At 35.7% G+C, this 17,509-nt stretch overlaps 1 protein-coding gene across 1 annotated transcript in view; it reads right to left on the bottom strand.

Annotated features, from left to right (window-relative positions):
• Positions 1-2,695: 2,695 nt before the first annotated feature.
• LOC116880193 (membrane-spanning 4-domains subfamily A member 8-like) overlaps positions 2,696-17,509 on the bottom strand; it is a 30,968-nt gene continuing 16,154 nt past the window's right edge. The window contains exons 5-6 of the mRNA XM_032879055.1: positions 11,347-11,466; positions 2,696-2,892 (exon numbers count right to left, since the gene is read on the bottom strand). Coding sequence (XP_032734946.1) covers positions 2,803-2,892; positions 11,347-11,466 — 210 coding nt within the window. The 3' untranslated portion in view covers positions 2,696-2,802. The remainder of the gene's footprint in view (positions 2,893-11,346; positions 11,467-17,509) is intronic.

Below are 17,509 nucleotides of genomic sequence, written 5' to 3'. Positions count from 1 at the left end.
GCGCACTGCCAGAGGAGAGTGATCCTGCAGGGGTGCCCTCAGTTTGGGGCCTTCCAGCCCTGGGAGCCCGGTGGGCACTGCTTCCTGGGTTGTGGCTCTCATCCCCTGCCTCGTGCGTGTGGTTCCAATGCTGCGGTTGTGGCCGAGAGAACGGCTGCAGGGGTTGCTGCTCGAAGAGCCCCGCGCGCACCCCCGGGGTGTGGTGAGACCCCCCACAGTTCCGCTGAGCGCGCAGGCTCCCCGGATGAGGGCGGGGTGGTGAGTGGGGTAAGAGCATACCACTTTTAACTGGTTGTGTCAGCATCATACTATGTCCTCGGACTTGGGAACACCCAGGGGGAAGAGTATAGATTGTTTTAGGGTAGAATAGACTCCCTATTGCATAATTTTCCAAGAAAAGAAAGGACAGAATGAATACATGCAGGTAAAGCACTTCCCTAGCACACAGTGAATGCCCAATAAGTGGTGAATACACATAGATCTTTCATTTTTTTTTTACTTCTAATTTTTATTTTTTATTTTTTTATAAACATATAATGTATTTTTAGCCCCAGGGGTACAGGTCTGTGAATCGCCAGGTTTACACACTTCACAGTACTCACCACAGCACCCCCCCCAATGTCCATAATATATCTTTTATTATTAAACTGAAGAAGTACCCCTGCAAGACTTCCAAGTTTGGTCTCAGGAAAAATAATGGCAGCACAGGAGCCTCGTGTGAAACACAAGATGACATCCTTCTTAACAATCTCATCTCTCTGATTTTAGTTAGTCTGTTCACTGAAAACTTGTAAGACTGCAACAATCTGTATTGGCAGGAGTTTGGGGAACATGTGTGGGAAGGGGATTTAAATTTTACCCACAGTGTCTCTGATAGTTAAGGGACAACATTAGCCCTCTGCCACTTGGGGATCTCATAATTCCCATTGAGATCAGGGTACTTGAGCCTGTTGCTACATTTCCCACTGAGGTCTTGGGCTTACGAATGACAGCCACCTCAGAACTCTTCAGTATGTTGCTGCTTTTTCACCAGTGCATGACTTAATGCCCTGGTGAAGATGGTGCCTTCTGGAACCTCTTAGAGGATGTCATTAGGATGGATTGTTGTATAGAATAGCTTCATTGCATGTCCCCATTTTCCTGAATCTTGGATTCCTTCTTCTAACATACACAAAGAAAGTTTTAATATATCAAATGCCATTGATCTGCAAGCCAGGCTCCAGTTAGTAAATGACAGACTAGGAAGTCATTCCCAGGTGCTTGAGCTAGCACATCATTTTAACTCAGGGATAAGTCACCCCTTGCCAATGAAGCTGACCTAATAAATTCCTATATTTCCAGAATGTTCTCTAGACTCTTGCCAAGACATGTGTTTGCAGTCTAAAGGAAATTTCTTTAACAATGAAAAATATAACCTAAACTTACACCAAACATTATACAATATGGGGAAACTTGAGGTTTATTCCCTTTAAGTTTGGGAGAATCCAAAGATGTCCACTATTACTGTTATTATTTATCATTGAACTAGTCAACGCTAAAATAAAAGAATATTAAGTAGTGAAGTTTGTAATGAAGATGATTATATGATATGAAGGATATGATCATTTACTTTGAAAAGTCAATTGTATCTGCCAAAAAGACTATTAGAGCTAAGAAAATAGTTTATCTGGGTTTTCAGGTCCAAAATCAGCCTACAAAAACCATTATCATTTTTCTACACCACTAATAGCCAACTATAAAATGTAGTAAGAAAAAAAAAACATTTATAATAATGAAAGCTATAAAAATTCCAGGGATTAATTTAAACAAGTATATATAAAATCTTTATGAGGAAAAGTTTAAAACTTCAATAACAGACACAGAAAATGATTAAGATGACCTGAATGAAAGAAGAGACATTCCACGCTCTTGGATGGGATAACTCAATATAAAACAGATTTCAATTCTTCCAAAATTAATATATTAATTTGATGAAAAATTTCAGTTCAATTTTTTGAGAAGCTTGATAAATTAACTCAAAACTTTGTATAAGGAGTAAAGGCTCATGAATACTAAGTTAACCTTTAAAAAGTGGAATAAGGTCATTTGTTTTATTTTTTAAATTTGCCATATGAGTGAAATCATGTAGTATTTGTCTTTTCTCTGACTGACTTATTTTACTTGGCATTATGCTTTCTAGCCCCACCCATGTTATTGCAAATGACAAGATCTCATTCGTAAGACAAATGAACAAAGGAAAAAGAAACACACACACACACACACACACACACACACAGATAGAGAGAGAGAGAGAGAGAGAGAGAAAGACAAACCAAGAAACAGATTCTTTTTTTAAAAAAGAGAGACAGACACAGAGAGAATTAGTGAAAGCAGGAGTTGGGGGTGGGGAGGCAGAAGGAGGAAGCCCCCTTTCTGGTCCTACCTAGGGTTTTGATTGCTGAAAGGTATTTGTTCTTTCTCTTTCTTCCTCTGGACAGAATCTGGTGGGGTCTTCTAAATGCATCTTTTCCAGATGTGTCTGCTTTTCACTTTGGGACTCCTGTTGGGGGAAGGTCCAGGGCACACCTTGGGCAGTGGCCCCTTGGGTTTTCTTGAAATAAAGAAGTAAAATAATTCCTTAACTCAAGATAACCAGATCCAAACTGAGGTCACTTTATACTCAAAATCCTCCATACAGAAAATATAGCCAGAGTCATTCATTTTAATCTTTATTTACAGAACTGGGAAAAAGAAACATTGGGACAAACTTTACAAAAATGTGTTTCTAGAAAGTTGCCTGAACAAAATGATGATGCTCTTCCTTCATTTACCATTAAATTTTTCGTTCTGGGCTGAGGCCATGATGGTTCTGTTCTTCAACATGTAATAAAAGCATTCTCTTGTATCATGAACCTGAGAAAAGTGGAGCATTAGTAAATTGATCATTAATGCATTTTAAAAAGTGGTCTTATTCTATCTATGTCATTGAAGTTTTCTACTAAATAACTTTCCAAAATCTTCCCAGTTAAAGACCTACTCTGACTTGGTAGGTGGAGACATAATATGCAGGGACTCAGAGAAAGGACACAATCAGGTTGAAATAAACATTCCTCATTTTGGCATATTTTCTTCTCTACTCTTCTCTTAGGTTATTTTTTAAATTTTATTTATTTCTTTGAGAGAGTGAGAGACAGAGAGAAAAAGGGAGAGGGAACACAGAGGGAGTGGGAGAAGTAGACTTCACTGAGCAAGGAGCCCAACATGGGGCTTGATCCCAGGAGACTGGGATCATGACCTGAGCCAAAGGCAGTCGCTTAACTGACTAAGCCACCCAGGTGCCCCTCCCAGGTTATTCTTGAATAAGAATATTAATTCTTGGACTCTGAGAGATATCACACCTCTTCTTGAGTCATCTCTTCTCTAGGCAGACAAGTCATATCTGAGAAACTGATCAAAGAGCCCGGTCTATGTCAGACCACAGGATTTTGAGTGGGTATTTTGGAAGAGATATTAATAGGAATATTCTCACCATCCAGGACCCTCCTCATCCTACTTCCTCCCCTCAGGAATCAATAACACATTTGCTTTTGATGTTTTCTTTCTTTCTTTCTTTTTTTTTTTTTTAGTTTAGAAAGTAGTGACAATGCTTCATAAACACTGAACACCTAAACTAAACAAACATGAATGTTTTGTTTTCTAGTGAAACTAATACAATTCAAATTTACTAATTTAAACCTATGCTTAATGGGTTACTATGTGATGAAAGAATTTAGAATACATTTGAAGTAGGTTATTACTTCGTTATGGTTGACCTAAAACTGTATTTTGTTTTTAAGATTTTATTTATTTATTTGAAACAGAGAGAGAGAGATCACAAGTATGCAGAGAGGCAGGCATAGAGAGAAAGAGGAGGAAGCAGGCTCCCCGTTGAGCAGAGAGCCCGATGTGGGCCTCGATCCCAAGACCCTGAGATCATGACCTGAGCCAAAGGCAGAGGCTTAACCCACTGAGCCACCCAGGCGCCCGACATAAAGCTGTATTTTATCCACTGTCATTTGCTATGGTATATCTATAAGTGATACACAAAACATAGTTTCATGTTCCAAGTTTTCTTGATGACTCTTTTCTCCTTTCTTTCCATTCTTTCATTCCATTCATTCCACTCTCTATTGGTCCTCTCCTTCCAGAAGGTCAACCTTCCAGCAGAGGGTCATGACTTAGGAACCCACAGACTGAAATTAGCTGGCAGACTTGGGCACTTGTTGTTGCTGTGTACATGCTGTTCGTTTTGCTCTTGGCAAGAGCATGATTTCTGTCCTTGGCTGTTTGAGTAATAATTATCGAGACTACCTTTGAATTATTCCAGCCAAAAAAAAGAAATGATAGTTATGTGATATGAAATAGAGGTGTTAATTTTTGCTTCAATGGCAGTCATAGAGTACCTAAATGTATTAAATTAACATGCTGTACACCTAAATTTACAAAACGTTATATGTCAAATATATTTTAATTAAAAAAAAAAAAGCACCATCACCCATCACTTGATTTCTCTGGCCAAGGAGTTGAAAACTACTTTCAAACTGAAATGACCAGAGAATTCTTTAGATGCAATATCCTAAACATTTTTCAATTCTTTTTTCTTTTTCTCCATCCCATTCCCCCTGACCCCCGCCCAATCTAGTTGAGGCAGAAATCATGTATAGTGTGAGAGCCTGGTACACTAGCACAACATGTGGCTACTCAGACTAATTTCCTCTCATTCATTCCCTCCAGACACCAGGATTCAGCCTCATAAAGCTCCTTACCCTGTTTAGATTTTCCTCTGTTATTAATACTTTAAAAATGAAATCATTTCCATTTTGAATTAACCTGATATATTTGGTAAATGTAGGTAGAGAAAAAAATGTTCAGATGTTAACATTTGTTTCTTGAGTAGGGACTCAGCTATTTCCCCCTTTCTTTGATGTTTGGAGGCTGCATCTTCATTTACACAGCAAAAAAATACTTTCTCTTCTCAGAATGTGTGGATTGAATTTCATTCCGGAGACCATGGAGCTTTGAGATCCAAGATCTCTTTTTCACTGAGGGTTTTTAAATTAAGTTATTTAAACTTTTATCCTCACTGTCAATAATTTTTCTAGTCATATGCTAAGTGTCCCTTCGAGAAGTTTTCCTTTCTCTTGGGTTATTTTAATATGCATCACTCAAACTCCAGAGGTCTTGGGTGGAGTTTGGTTATGCTGAGAACCCAGGGTTTACTCCTTCTATTCTAGCCACCCATAAACACCTCTGACCTGAGGCTCCCTGCACTTCTCTCATTTCTTCACCCAATTTTAGTTATTTCCTTTCCTTCTCTCCTATCAGATCAAAGGTTAACCCACTTCCAGTCAGTTGTGAATTAGTTTTAATGCCATGGCTGCTGTTGGCCTATTTCCCAGGACATGGTTGGAAAATTACTTGGGCATCACTGTTTTCTTCTAAGACAAGTGGTGTTTGATAATACAATGTGTCATGACCCATTTCTCCTTCCTCCCAACATCCTTGATCTTCCTGCTGCTCCAAGGCTCCCAGGTCCAAGGGATCTAAACTTTATTTGATAACTAGAGGCTGGAGACCTAATGGATTGATCTCCATAGGATTATCCTTCAAATGACATAGACCTGAGCCAGAAAATTATCTATTTCCTACTGTATTTTCTCATGAGGATATGAATATATAGCTCTTTAATCCTAAAATTTTATCTTTAGAGAATTATCTGCATTTGCACATAGACATAGGCTGTCCAAACTGTTTGAACTCATATTCAGTGTGTAGAGGCAACCCTATAAACAGTTACTATTGAAACTTTAATCTCTTTAGCCTGGGTTCACAACAGAAGCCAATACAGTACTTCCTAATTCATCAGAGAAATTAAATACTCACATTATATGAGATTACTGCCATGATAAAATGCTTGGTTCATCCAACTGTTCACTATATTTGCCAGGAAGAGCTCCAACAAGGAGAATAGCCACAAATACCCAGAAAGCATCATTCCACTTTGCTAAATACAGAAAAGAAATCTACATGTCTTACAGATCTTTATACTTCTAAAATTTTTAGCATCATGAAGATAATATAAAATTGCAAACCGTTTAGAAAATAGAAAGCTATCTATAATATCCCACCATCTTAATAATAAAATTGTGATGATTCTTACTTGTTTACATGATAATAATTGTAACAACAAACATTTAGTGAGCACTTACTATATGGCTAGGCATTTGTGCTAAATGTTTTATATACGTTATGTTATTGAGTCCACTCAACTACATTTTGTGCAGGTGGTATTGTTATTTTTATCTTAGAGTAGAGGAAAATGGACTTGGGATGGTAAAAATAACAAAGTTAGTATTACTGAATGTTAGAGTTGCTCAGAACTTGCTTCCTGGTCCCCCTTCTTCTCTTACCCCACTCTTGGTCTTGGACTCTTGGGGGTCTTCCATTTGAGTTCCAACAGACTCCCAGCTTCATGATATCTGTTTTCTCCAACATGTGTTTCTATAATACTGTTATACTTGTAAAAGGTATATTCTATTCATCTCATTTAAAATCAAAGGTTATTTTACATTTATATGTAATCTTTATAATTATAATACTCAGTGTCTGCATAATATTTAAGTGGAAATACAATTTATTTAAGTTTGCTACACAGTTTTGGTCCATATAACTCTTTCCATCTTTCAGAAGATTAAAGTGGATTTCCAGAAACCTGGTTTATGGTAAATACTACCAAATTGTTTTCCACATGTATTTCTCATGTCACTCTATCAGGGCTTACATTGAAGAGAATTACTTATGGTTTCTTTTCATTCTCTGTGAATTGGATTATACATGTATATTTATCATGATTAGTGATCCTAATGAAAAATTTTCATTTGAATATGGGGATAAGGATGAGCAGAAATTGATCTTCTGAGAAATAGGTAATCAAGATCTGATATGACTGGCATAAAATGGGCTGTATATAGTCTCTCTTGGGTTTTAAGTGATACTCTAACTGGAATACCTTCTGGAAGATCTCCAGGCATACTTGCCTAGAGCAGAGGACAGATACTCTCTTAAATGCAAATGACATTGTTCAATTGTTACAAAGTAGGAGTGGCCTCCATAGATAACTAGTTGTATTAAAAAACAACTACCACTAGGAATACTTGATATAAATTATTTTAAAACAAGAGGATTAATTTGACTAAATGTTCCTCAAATTCATTGTTCTTTTTTAATAATCTCATAACATTTCCTAAGTATCAGTTTCTTTAGTTACTGCATTTTAGTATATGTGCTAATGAAATGAGCACTCTCTAGTTAAATTTTGATTAATTTTTTAAAATTTGATTAATCTTGATTAATTAACAATCAGTGTTCCCAGTGAGATGACTAGCAAGTTATGACCCTTAAATTAAAAAAAAAAAAAATTAAAGAGTGTTTTTATTTCCTTAAGACTGGTTTGGGCAAAGTAATTTTCCCTAAATATTCCAGTTAAAACATTTTCAAACAGGATTTATGGTGTTAAATATTTGGAGCCTGATTTATGTTCTGGAGTAGACTTAAAAAAAAAAAAAAAGAAGTCTCAGCTATAACTGTAACTATTTCAGAGTGAATGAGGCCTGGCCATTCACCTGTGTGAAAATCTTGGTTTTCAAATAGGATTAAAGACTATAACACCTACTATCTGCTTATTTAATTTTTACAGTCCTCATGCTGTTACAAATATCTTCATTTCAGTAATTCCAGAATAACATATACTTGAGAATGGCGGGATAACCAATTCTTACCAATGACCTAAGATTTATTTATGAAGTACTATTTGATACATGCAATCTCATTAACCCTCAGGTCTATAGCCTGTATGTATCTCATTCTTGGTGTATGCAATCTCATTAACCCTCAGGTTTATAGCCTGAACCATTCTTGGCTCACAATTTCTTGGTTCTTTACAGAAATGATTCTTACAGATTTTCCCTAGTATTCTTTTATAAGTTTTTTTTAAAATCAGATATAGCTTTATGGAAGTTGGTCTAGCCTTTGCTGTAGGAATGTTGACAGCTAGTGTATAGTTAACATACATGTAGTGAGTGCCTCTTTTGTACCAAGTCCTGTCCCAGATGCTGGGGATGCAGCATTATTTGAGGCAAACACCACTACAGGCTTCATGAAGCTTACCTGCTAGTCCACTTCATGACATAGGGTCTATTATACTGAACTCCAGCATATTTTACCAAACACTACACAAGCAATTGATTTCAGAGCAAAGTACTTTTCTAGGAATCATTTTATCTATGACACACTGAAACATTTCTGCCTGGCCATTCTGTCATTATAATCATGTAATGGTTGAGTTTCCTTTTCGCATTTGCTCATTAGAAAGCTTAGAGCGGAAACTGTGACTCAATTTTGGTAATTCGGAGGATCCTAAAACCTACATATTTACATCATTATTTTCCTAATGGTTTCATAATGAGCATGTTCCAAATTGCATATGTTGAAATAGCCTAACATATTGGATTTAACCATATGAAACTGACATTTTTGTAGATCAGAAACAGCCTAATAGCAATTTTATACAGTTTAAACTAATATATGAGTATACTATACAGTTATAGTAATGGAGGCTAATACATATTTCTGTAATACTCATTTTAAACTTATTTTAATTACATTTCTATACATATTATTTAAGTGCTTTCAAATCCTATGTGGAATAGAATCAAATATTAAAAAGTAAGCAATTCATTTATAATTTGTTACATATATTATATATATTATTATATACACATCTTCAGTCAAAAATAGTATAAAAATACCTAGCTGTGTGCCTATGGAGAAAGAAAAGAAACTGAAACTTTTTACCTAGACAAGCTGTTGCCCTTTCCTTGTCTAGAAAGAGTCAGTAAGTTACTGATATTTTCTGATTCTTTGTTGGAACATTTGAATGGCTTCTTTAGGAGAATAAGTGCAGAGTGCCTAACAAAAGTTGCTTGTTTTGGTAGCTTCCAGTAATCAAAGCTGGTTGCTGGGGATATTTTGGGCAAGTTTTCATAGGGAAGCCTCCTGGGAGAGAAGGAGAGGAGACCCTGTGGTTTCCAAATGAGTCTGCCCTAAGGGAAAGCTGGCGGTTGCTCCTAGCCTCAGAGCTTGCAAGTCTGACGCAGCAGCCCTGAACAACAAACATATTTACAAAGTCTGCGACTTCTGGCATTTGGAAATGAATCTATTGGGCACAAATGTTGATGCTAGCAACTGAGAACACACCCTATGGCCTCCTGTATGGCATGTTCCTGTATCAGTAGTGAAAGAAGGCTTTCTGGGGTAAACACCTGGCCACTCACACTAGAGGTTTTTCTATGCCCTGTCTGCCCCTACCGGGTTTCAGTTCCTACAACACCTCTATAATAGTTTTAAGCATGAAAAGCCACCAGACCTCAAACATTCTTGTCTTTAATTTTCTTCACAGGGTTCAGGCACCATGAGTAAAACATAATGAACTTCCAGGGGGTGTGGTGGGCTGACCTCTGAGTGTACCATGCTCTACAGCTTTGCGCCAGATCTTTTGCGCTTTTGCACATATAAGTGGTACCTTCTAAGACCTATCAGCCAGGTGCTCGATCACATATTTTAAAATGTTCTTATTTATTCCTATTACCTGTAAAAACAGAACCTCCGTGAATGTACTGAACTGACATATATGTCGGCAGGACACTGAAGAAGAAATATAAACACCTGATAGGCCCCAGGTAGACTTCTTAAGGACTTGTTCCTATTCTTTAAGGGTTACAATACACATGGTGTCATAAAATGTAAATCATGCCCTAAGATGACAAAAATGCTAACAATGTTTATGATAAGAAAAATTTTGGATTGTGACTATTTGCCCCGACTATCCTTTCATCTTGAAAATTTGCTGAATAAGAATCAGACTTCTTTTTTTGGTTCTAATTTCACCAGGTCTTTGAAATCCTGAGTTAGTATACTAATACAAATACTTCCATAACTTTAAGAAACTGGGAATCCTATGAAAATTTAGCCGATGATCAGTATGTTGGTCTTTCTTCCATTTTAACTTACATTTCCAGTATATTTAGTTTAAAATTAAATGGGAGGTTCCTCAAAATGTTGAAAATAGAACTACCCTATGACCCAGCAATTGCACTGCTGGGTATTTACCCTAAAGATACAAACGTAGTGATCCGAAGGGGCACATGCACCCGAATGTTTATAGCAGCAATGTCCACTATAGCCAAACTATGGAAAGAACCTAGATGTCCATCAACAGACGAATGGATAAAGAAGATGTGGTATATATACACAATGGAATACTATTCAGCCATCAAAAGAAATAAAATCTTGCCATTTGCGACGACGTGGATGGAACTAGAGGGTATCATGCTTAGCGAAATAAGTCAATCAGAGAAAAACAACTATCATATGATCTCCCTGATATGAGGAAGTTAGATGCAACATGGGGGGTTAAGGGGGTAGGAGAAGAGTAAATGAAGCAAGATGGGATTGGGAGGGAGATAAACCATAAGTGACTCTTAATCTCACAAAACAAACTGAGGGTTGCTGGGGGGAGGGGGGTTGGGAGTGGGGGGTGGGGTTATGGACATTGGGGAGGGATGTGCTATGGTGAGTGCTGTGAAGTGTGTAAACCTGGTGATTCACAGACCTGTACCCCTGGGGGGGAAAATATATTATATGTTCATAAAAAATAAAATTAAAAAAAAAAGACAAAAAAAAATTAAATGGTTAGTGCTGTGTTAGGAAAAGGTGAATTTATGGCATATTCAGGGGACTTGGGACTTATCTGATTATTGTGTCTAGAGAACTTCTGATTATCAGTTCTCAGAAATGTTTTATATGCTAACCTGGAATACCATCAGAGGAATATTTAATAAAGAACATTCATTCATTCAATTAACATTTATTAGACATCTATTAATTTCCAGGCATTGTAATAGGCACTGGGGAGACACAGATATCTAAGACATGGAGTCAATGAGCTTATCAATCTCAGATCTATCCTTAAAAGTTATCTACTTATTTAAGGTCTTTCTGTGTTCACCAGTATCCTTCATCTGAATCTTATCAATGTAGATACTAATTATTTTACTTTATGTAATACCCTTTATTTGATTTCTTGAATTTTTGGTGGTCATAGGTTTAGAGCCCTGTTCAGTGATTTGAATCCATATTTGTGGTCATACCAAATGTGAATAATTTCTACCACTTCCACATTTGTTCAAAACCAAAATATTAGCTCATTTACAAACAAACTTAACGTATAAACCTCTGATTGTGAAAAAAATTTATAAATCTTTTACTTACCTGGATCCATACAATTTTTTCTCTTTTCACTAAAAAGAATGTAATTTCAAATCCAATTAGAAATAGGCCAATCATTGCAAGGGTAGAACTGTAGGTATTTGCCCTTATGGTGCACCTCAACTGGAATAGATACAAAATGTCAACTAGTTATATGTGGAAAAAACAAGTTGGAATGAAGTTAGTTTGCCTTATTGGCAAGTATGTTAAAGGGGACGATTTATTATCATTTCTAACATTTCCAGAATCTCACGTCACTCTATGCGTTCCCTGTTCTCCAAATTTACCAGGATCCAAATAGAACTCAGTTTTTTTTTTTTTTTTGATGTTGCATGCCTGCATTTCATTCACTCCTATAATACAAAATTCTTAAATGCTGAAGCATAATAATGATTGGTAATTTAATATTTTTCTAGACAATGCAAAGACCTTAGACCATTTCCCTCTACCTGTATTTCAGACTATACATTATTTTTGTGTTTTTCAGCTTCTTTGTATAATTTAGAATTTACAAAATGATGTTTTTGTATCATATAGAATCCTTATTCATTTATGTATACATACAAATCTGCCAATTTTCTTTATTTTCATCATCAATGACAAAACATTTTAAATAAATTTAACCCCGGGCAATTATGATGAGCAGTGGGTGTTGTACGTAAATGATGAATCACTAAATTTTATTCCTGAAATGAGTATTAAATGATATGTTAACTGAAATTTAAATAAAAACATGAAACAAACAAAAACCAATATACCTTCATTATAGAAAAACAAAATTAATTAATTAATTAATTATTTAAGCCCATACATGTAAAATAACTTTTTTAAAAAAAGTATGCCCATGCCCAGTGCAGAGCCCAATACAGGGCTTGAACTTATGACCCTGAGATCAAGACCTAAGCTGAAATCAAGAGTCAGATATTTAACTGACTGAGCCACTCAGATGTCCCAAATGAAAATTTTAAAATCCTATAAAAATTTCCATTTCTGGCAATGAGGTAAATTTTAAACTTTAAAAAATTATACAGTATGTATTGTATAAAATTTTAAATATAATTAATTATACACATATAATACAATGTGTATTAATTATTATCTTTCTGGTTTCATTCATTCAACACTGTCTTATTCATTCTTACTGAAATGTAGTCACTATTGTATTGTATTATATTTATATGCCACAACTTAGTAAGTCACATTTACCTTTAGGAAGAAGAAAGGGTAAAGTTTCTGAAAGAAGACATGAAGGGGGCTTCTGATACGTTTGATTTCAAAAGGAGTTCCTTGGAATTACTTTCCAATGAATTACTGATAATTCATTGATATAGATAGTTATGTTTTGTATTTTTTTCTGTATTTGTGCTAAATTTCAATTTAACAGTTTAAGAACAAAAAAATAAATTATTGAACTTCAGGAAACACTGGTTAGTCAAACAACAAAGTAATATTCGGGGAAAAACAACATTGTAAATTGTAAAATATTTTAACTGAATAATGCTGAAATTACCACATATTAAATTTTGAGAGATGCAACAGATCTGATGAAGCATCAATCTGATGAAGCTATAAAAATAGAAGGAAATATAAAGACAAAAATAGAAAGTAATGCCATAGAAAAAAAAAACATACATAAAAAACCCGAAATGTGGTTTTTTGAGATAAAAAACCTAATGTAACTTTAGTGTGATTGGCTAAGAAAAAGAGACGACAAAATAATCAATGTTGGTAATACAAGAAAATAATATCTTATGAACCTCAAAACATTGAGAAGATTTTTGCTTTTGGTATGATGAAAAAGCTATGGCAGATGAATGTTCCTTCTGACAACAGCTAGAAAAACAGGATACAATACTGCAAGTATTTTGTCTATGTAATAGCATAAGAAAACCATCAGTGCTAAGGCACTGAAGAATATAAAGGGGCCAAGAATGCTGAGAAAGAAGACCACAGAGAGGTGAGCAGATGTTCTACAGATAATTTTTCCTTGGGAGCATTTGTTAGGGCAAGAGGCTGAGGTTTCAGATTTTGCCTGAGCAGAAAGTTATTGCCGGGTAGAGAGGAATCATCATAGCTTTTGGTGTTCTTGCAGGCTGGAAAGATAAAATTGTAAAATTGAGGAAAGAAGCCTCTGTGGGAAATAGAAGGCCAAAGAAATGAGCCAGCTATGTGACCAATTACTCTATTAAGATGCTACTCAGCGTCTGCCTTAGGTTCAGGTCATGATTCCAGGGTCCTGGGATCAAACCCCACGTCCAGCTCCCTGCTCAGCTGGGGAGTCTGCTTCTCCCTCTCCCTCTGTCTATCGCTCCCCCTGCTTGTGCGCATGTTCTCTCTGTCAGATAAGTAAATACAATCTTAAAAAAAAAAAAAAGATGCTAGTCAGATTTTGAAGTTTTGCTGGTCAGTAAGTTGCATAAGAAAGCATCTGAAAGGTAAAGAAGAATTTTTGGCCACATAATTGTGCTGTGGAAACATGGATCAGGACTTCTAGGGGACAATTTCTCATAAACATATCAGGTTCTCAACTGCAAAGCCTGGAGGGCTTTATGCTATAAGTAGAAGATGATTGAGAGGCATATCTATTCTTATCCATATTGCCATCCAGCCTCAGTCCTGTTTATCAGCTGAGGAGAGGAATGGGTGAACCCTTCTGGAAAGACTGAACATCACTTGACATTGCTATGCTTTTCTATACACAATTTCTGGCACTCAATAAAAAATTACTAGATAGGTTAAAAGACAGGATCCTACTTTTTTTTTTTTAAAGACTAGGAAAATCCAATAGAAATAGTCTCATAAATAATTCAGTTATTGGGATTATTGATACAATTTTTAAAACAACTATTAATATGTTCGAGAAAATAGGAATGAATGGAGCAGACAGATAAACAAATAGAGAATTTCACAGAAGAATTAGAACCTAAAAACAGAATTGAATGGAAGCTCTAGATTTGAAGAATATAGTAACTGAAAGAGAAAACTCCATAACTGCATATTAGACACAGATCTAAACAGCATCAGTGACCTGGAGGGAAGGGCAACAGAAAATGATGAAACAAAAGTAGAGTGAGAAAAATTAATAAAAGAAAAGGGAAAAAAATTGTGAGAAACGTGGGGATAGTGAAAATATTTAATCTACCTTTAGCTGGAGTCCCAAAAGTAGAGAAGGGGAAGGCAATTTGGCAAAAGCAATATTTGAAGACCAAAAGGCCAACAATTTCCCAAAGTTGATGAAAAGTATCAATTCAGATTCAAGTCCTTATAGATACATACCTTTGGCTAATCCGAGATAAAATGAATACAAAGCAAAATACATCTAGGTACAGCATAGTGAATTTGTTGGAAACTGAAGATAAAGGGAACATTGTAAGAGTAGTGTGAGAAAAACAGACACATCATGTTAAAGGAGCATAGCTAAGGCTCACAGAAACTTCATAATGTCAAAGATGGAATGAAGGTGGAACACAATGACTGACATTTAAAAAGTACTGAAATAAAATAAAATGTCAATCTAAAATCCATACGCAGTGAAAGAATCTTTCAAAGCAAAAGTAGTGTAAGGTTGTTTTCAGACTGACAAACGCTGAGAGAATATATTGTTCAGGATATTTGTGTTGAAAGAAATAATACTAAGGGAAGTTTCTCAGCCAGAGGGAAGAGAATTCCAAACTGAAATGTTGAAATGCGAGAAGAAATGAAAAGAAACAAAGGGTAGATTAAGTGAATCTGTCTAAATAAATAGGATGCATTAATTTGTAGAGTATTGCATAGATGTAGATGTAGATGTGGATGTAGAGAATTCCATCTTTGATGGGATTCTTGCATATTATCTTATCCTAAATCAGGACCTGCTGCTCACATTCTCTCTTCTGATTTTTAGCCCCAGCCTTTGTAGCTTAAGCATTTGTTCCTCCAGCCATATCCTCTAAGCAATTTTGGATTCTGAACTAAGCTATCTGGGTTCAAAGTCCAACTCTATCACATACAATCTACATCTAAATCTAGGTCTTTAAGAGACAATCCAGAGGAACAGAGATTTTGCAGATAATACTATGTCATTAAATTCGTATCTTTCAATACTTACTATGAATGTACAGGAACTAAATGTTCTAGTCAAAAGACATAGGGTATCAGAATGGATTTAAAATAAAAGACCCATCAATATGTTACTTATAAGAGACTCTTTTAGACCCAAAGATACCTCCACAGTGAAAGTGAGGGGTAAAGAGCCATTTATCATGCTAATGGACATCAAAACAAAGCTGGAGTTGCCATCCTTGCCAAAATACCAGAAAACTGTATTTCAAACCAAAGACTGTAATAAGAGATGAAGAAGGACACTATATCATAACAAAAGGGTCTGTCCAACAAGAAGATCTAACAATTGTAAATATTTATGCCTCTAACGTGGGAGAAGCCAAATATATAACCAATTAATAACAAATTAAAGAAACACATTGATAATAATACAATAATAGCAGGGACTGTTAAGATCCCATTTATAGCAATGGGCAGATCGCCTAAGCAGAAGATCAACAAGGAAACAAGGACTTTGAATGACACACTGGATCAGATGGACTTAACAGATATATTCAAAGCATTTCATCACAAAACAGCAAAATACACATTCTTCTCGAAAGCATATGGAATATTCTCCAGAATAGATCACATACTAGGTCACAAATCAGATCTCAACCAGTACAAAAATATTGAAATCATCATACCGTGCATAGTTTCAGACCACAATGCTATGAAAATTGAAGTCAACCACAAGAAAAAATTTGGAAGGACCACAAATATATGGAAATTAAAGAACATTACTAAAGAATGAATGGGTCAACCAGGAAATTGAAGAAGAATTTTAAAGATACATGGAAGTAAATGAAAATGAAAACATGACAGTTCAGAATCTTTGGGATGCAGCAAAGACAGTCCTAAGAAAGAAGTATATAGCAAGACAGGCCTTCCTCAAGAAGCAAGAAAAGTCTCAAATATACAACCTCATCTTACACCTAAAGGAGCTGGAAAAAGAACAGCAAGTAAAGCCTAAATCCACAGGAGAAGATAAATAAAGATTAAAGCAGAAATCAATGATATAGAAATTTAAAAAAAAAGAACAGTAGAACAGATCACTGAAACTAGTAGATGGTTCTTTGAAAGAATTAATAAGACTGATAAACTCCTGGACAAACTTATCAAAAAGAAAAGAGAAACGACTCAAATAAATAAAAGCATGAATGAAAGAGGAGAGACCATGACCAACACCAAAGAAATACAAACGATTAAGAGAATATTATGAACAACTATAAGCCAAAAAAGTAGTCAATCTGAAAGAAATGGTAAATTCCTAGAAACCTATAAACTACAAAACCCCAAACAGGAAGAAATAGAAAAATTGAACAGACCCATAACCAGCAAAGAAATTGAAGCAGTAGCCAAAAATCTCCAACCAAACAAACAAAAGTCTGGGGCCAGAGGACTTCCCTATGGTATTCTACCAAACATTTAAAGAAGAAATAATACCTGTTCTTCTGAAAATGTTTCAAAACATAGAAATGGAAGGAAACTTCCAAACTCTTCTTATGAGGCCAGCATAACCTTGATCCCAAAACCAGATAAAGACCCCACTAAAAAGGAGAATTGCAGACCAATACCCTTGATGACCATGGCTGCAAAAATTCTCACCAAGATACTAGCTAATAGGATCCAATAGTACAATAAAAGGATTACTCACCACGACCAAGTGGTATTTATTCCTCGGCTGTAAGGGTGGTTCAACATCTGCAAATCAATCAATGTAATACAACACATTAATAAAAGAAAGGACAAGAACCATATGATCCTCTCAATGCAGAAAAAGCATTTGACAAAATACAGTATCCTTTCTTGATAAAAGCTCTCTGCCCTGTAGGGATAGAGGGAACATACCTCAATATCATAAAAGCCATATACAAGAGACCTATAGCAAATATCATCCTCACTGGAGGAAAACTGAGAGCTTTTCCCCTAAGGTCAGAAACACAAAACACAACAGGGACATCCACTCTCACCACTGTTCTTCAACATAGTACTGGAAGTTGTAGCATAAGCAATGAAACAACAAAAATAAATAAAAGGCATCCAAATCAGTAAAGAACTCAAAGTTTCAATCTATGAAGACTAC

Source organism: Lontra canadensis, unplaced genomic scaffold (genome assembly GCF_010015895.1).
Source record: "Lontra canadensis isolate GAN:19392208 unplaced genomic scaffold, GSC_riverotter_1.0 scaffold66, whole genome shotgun sequence".
In the NCBI taxonomy this organism is placed as follows: domain Eukaryota; kingdom Metazoa; phylum Chordata; class Mammalia; order Carnivora; family Mustelidae; genus Lontra; species Lontra canadensis.
Note: the sequence above shows the minus strand (reverse complement) of the source record. Positions and strands in the feature narration are given on the sequence as shown.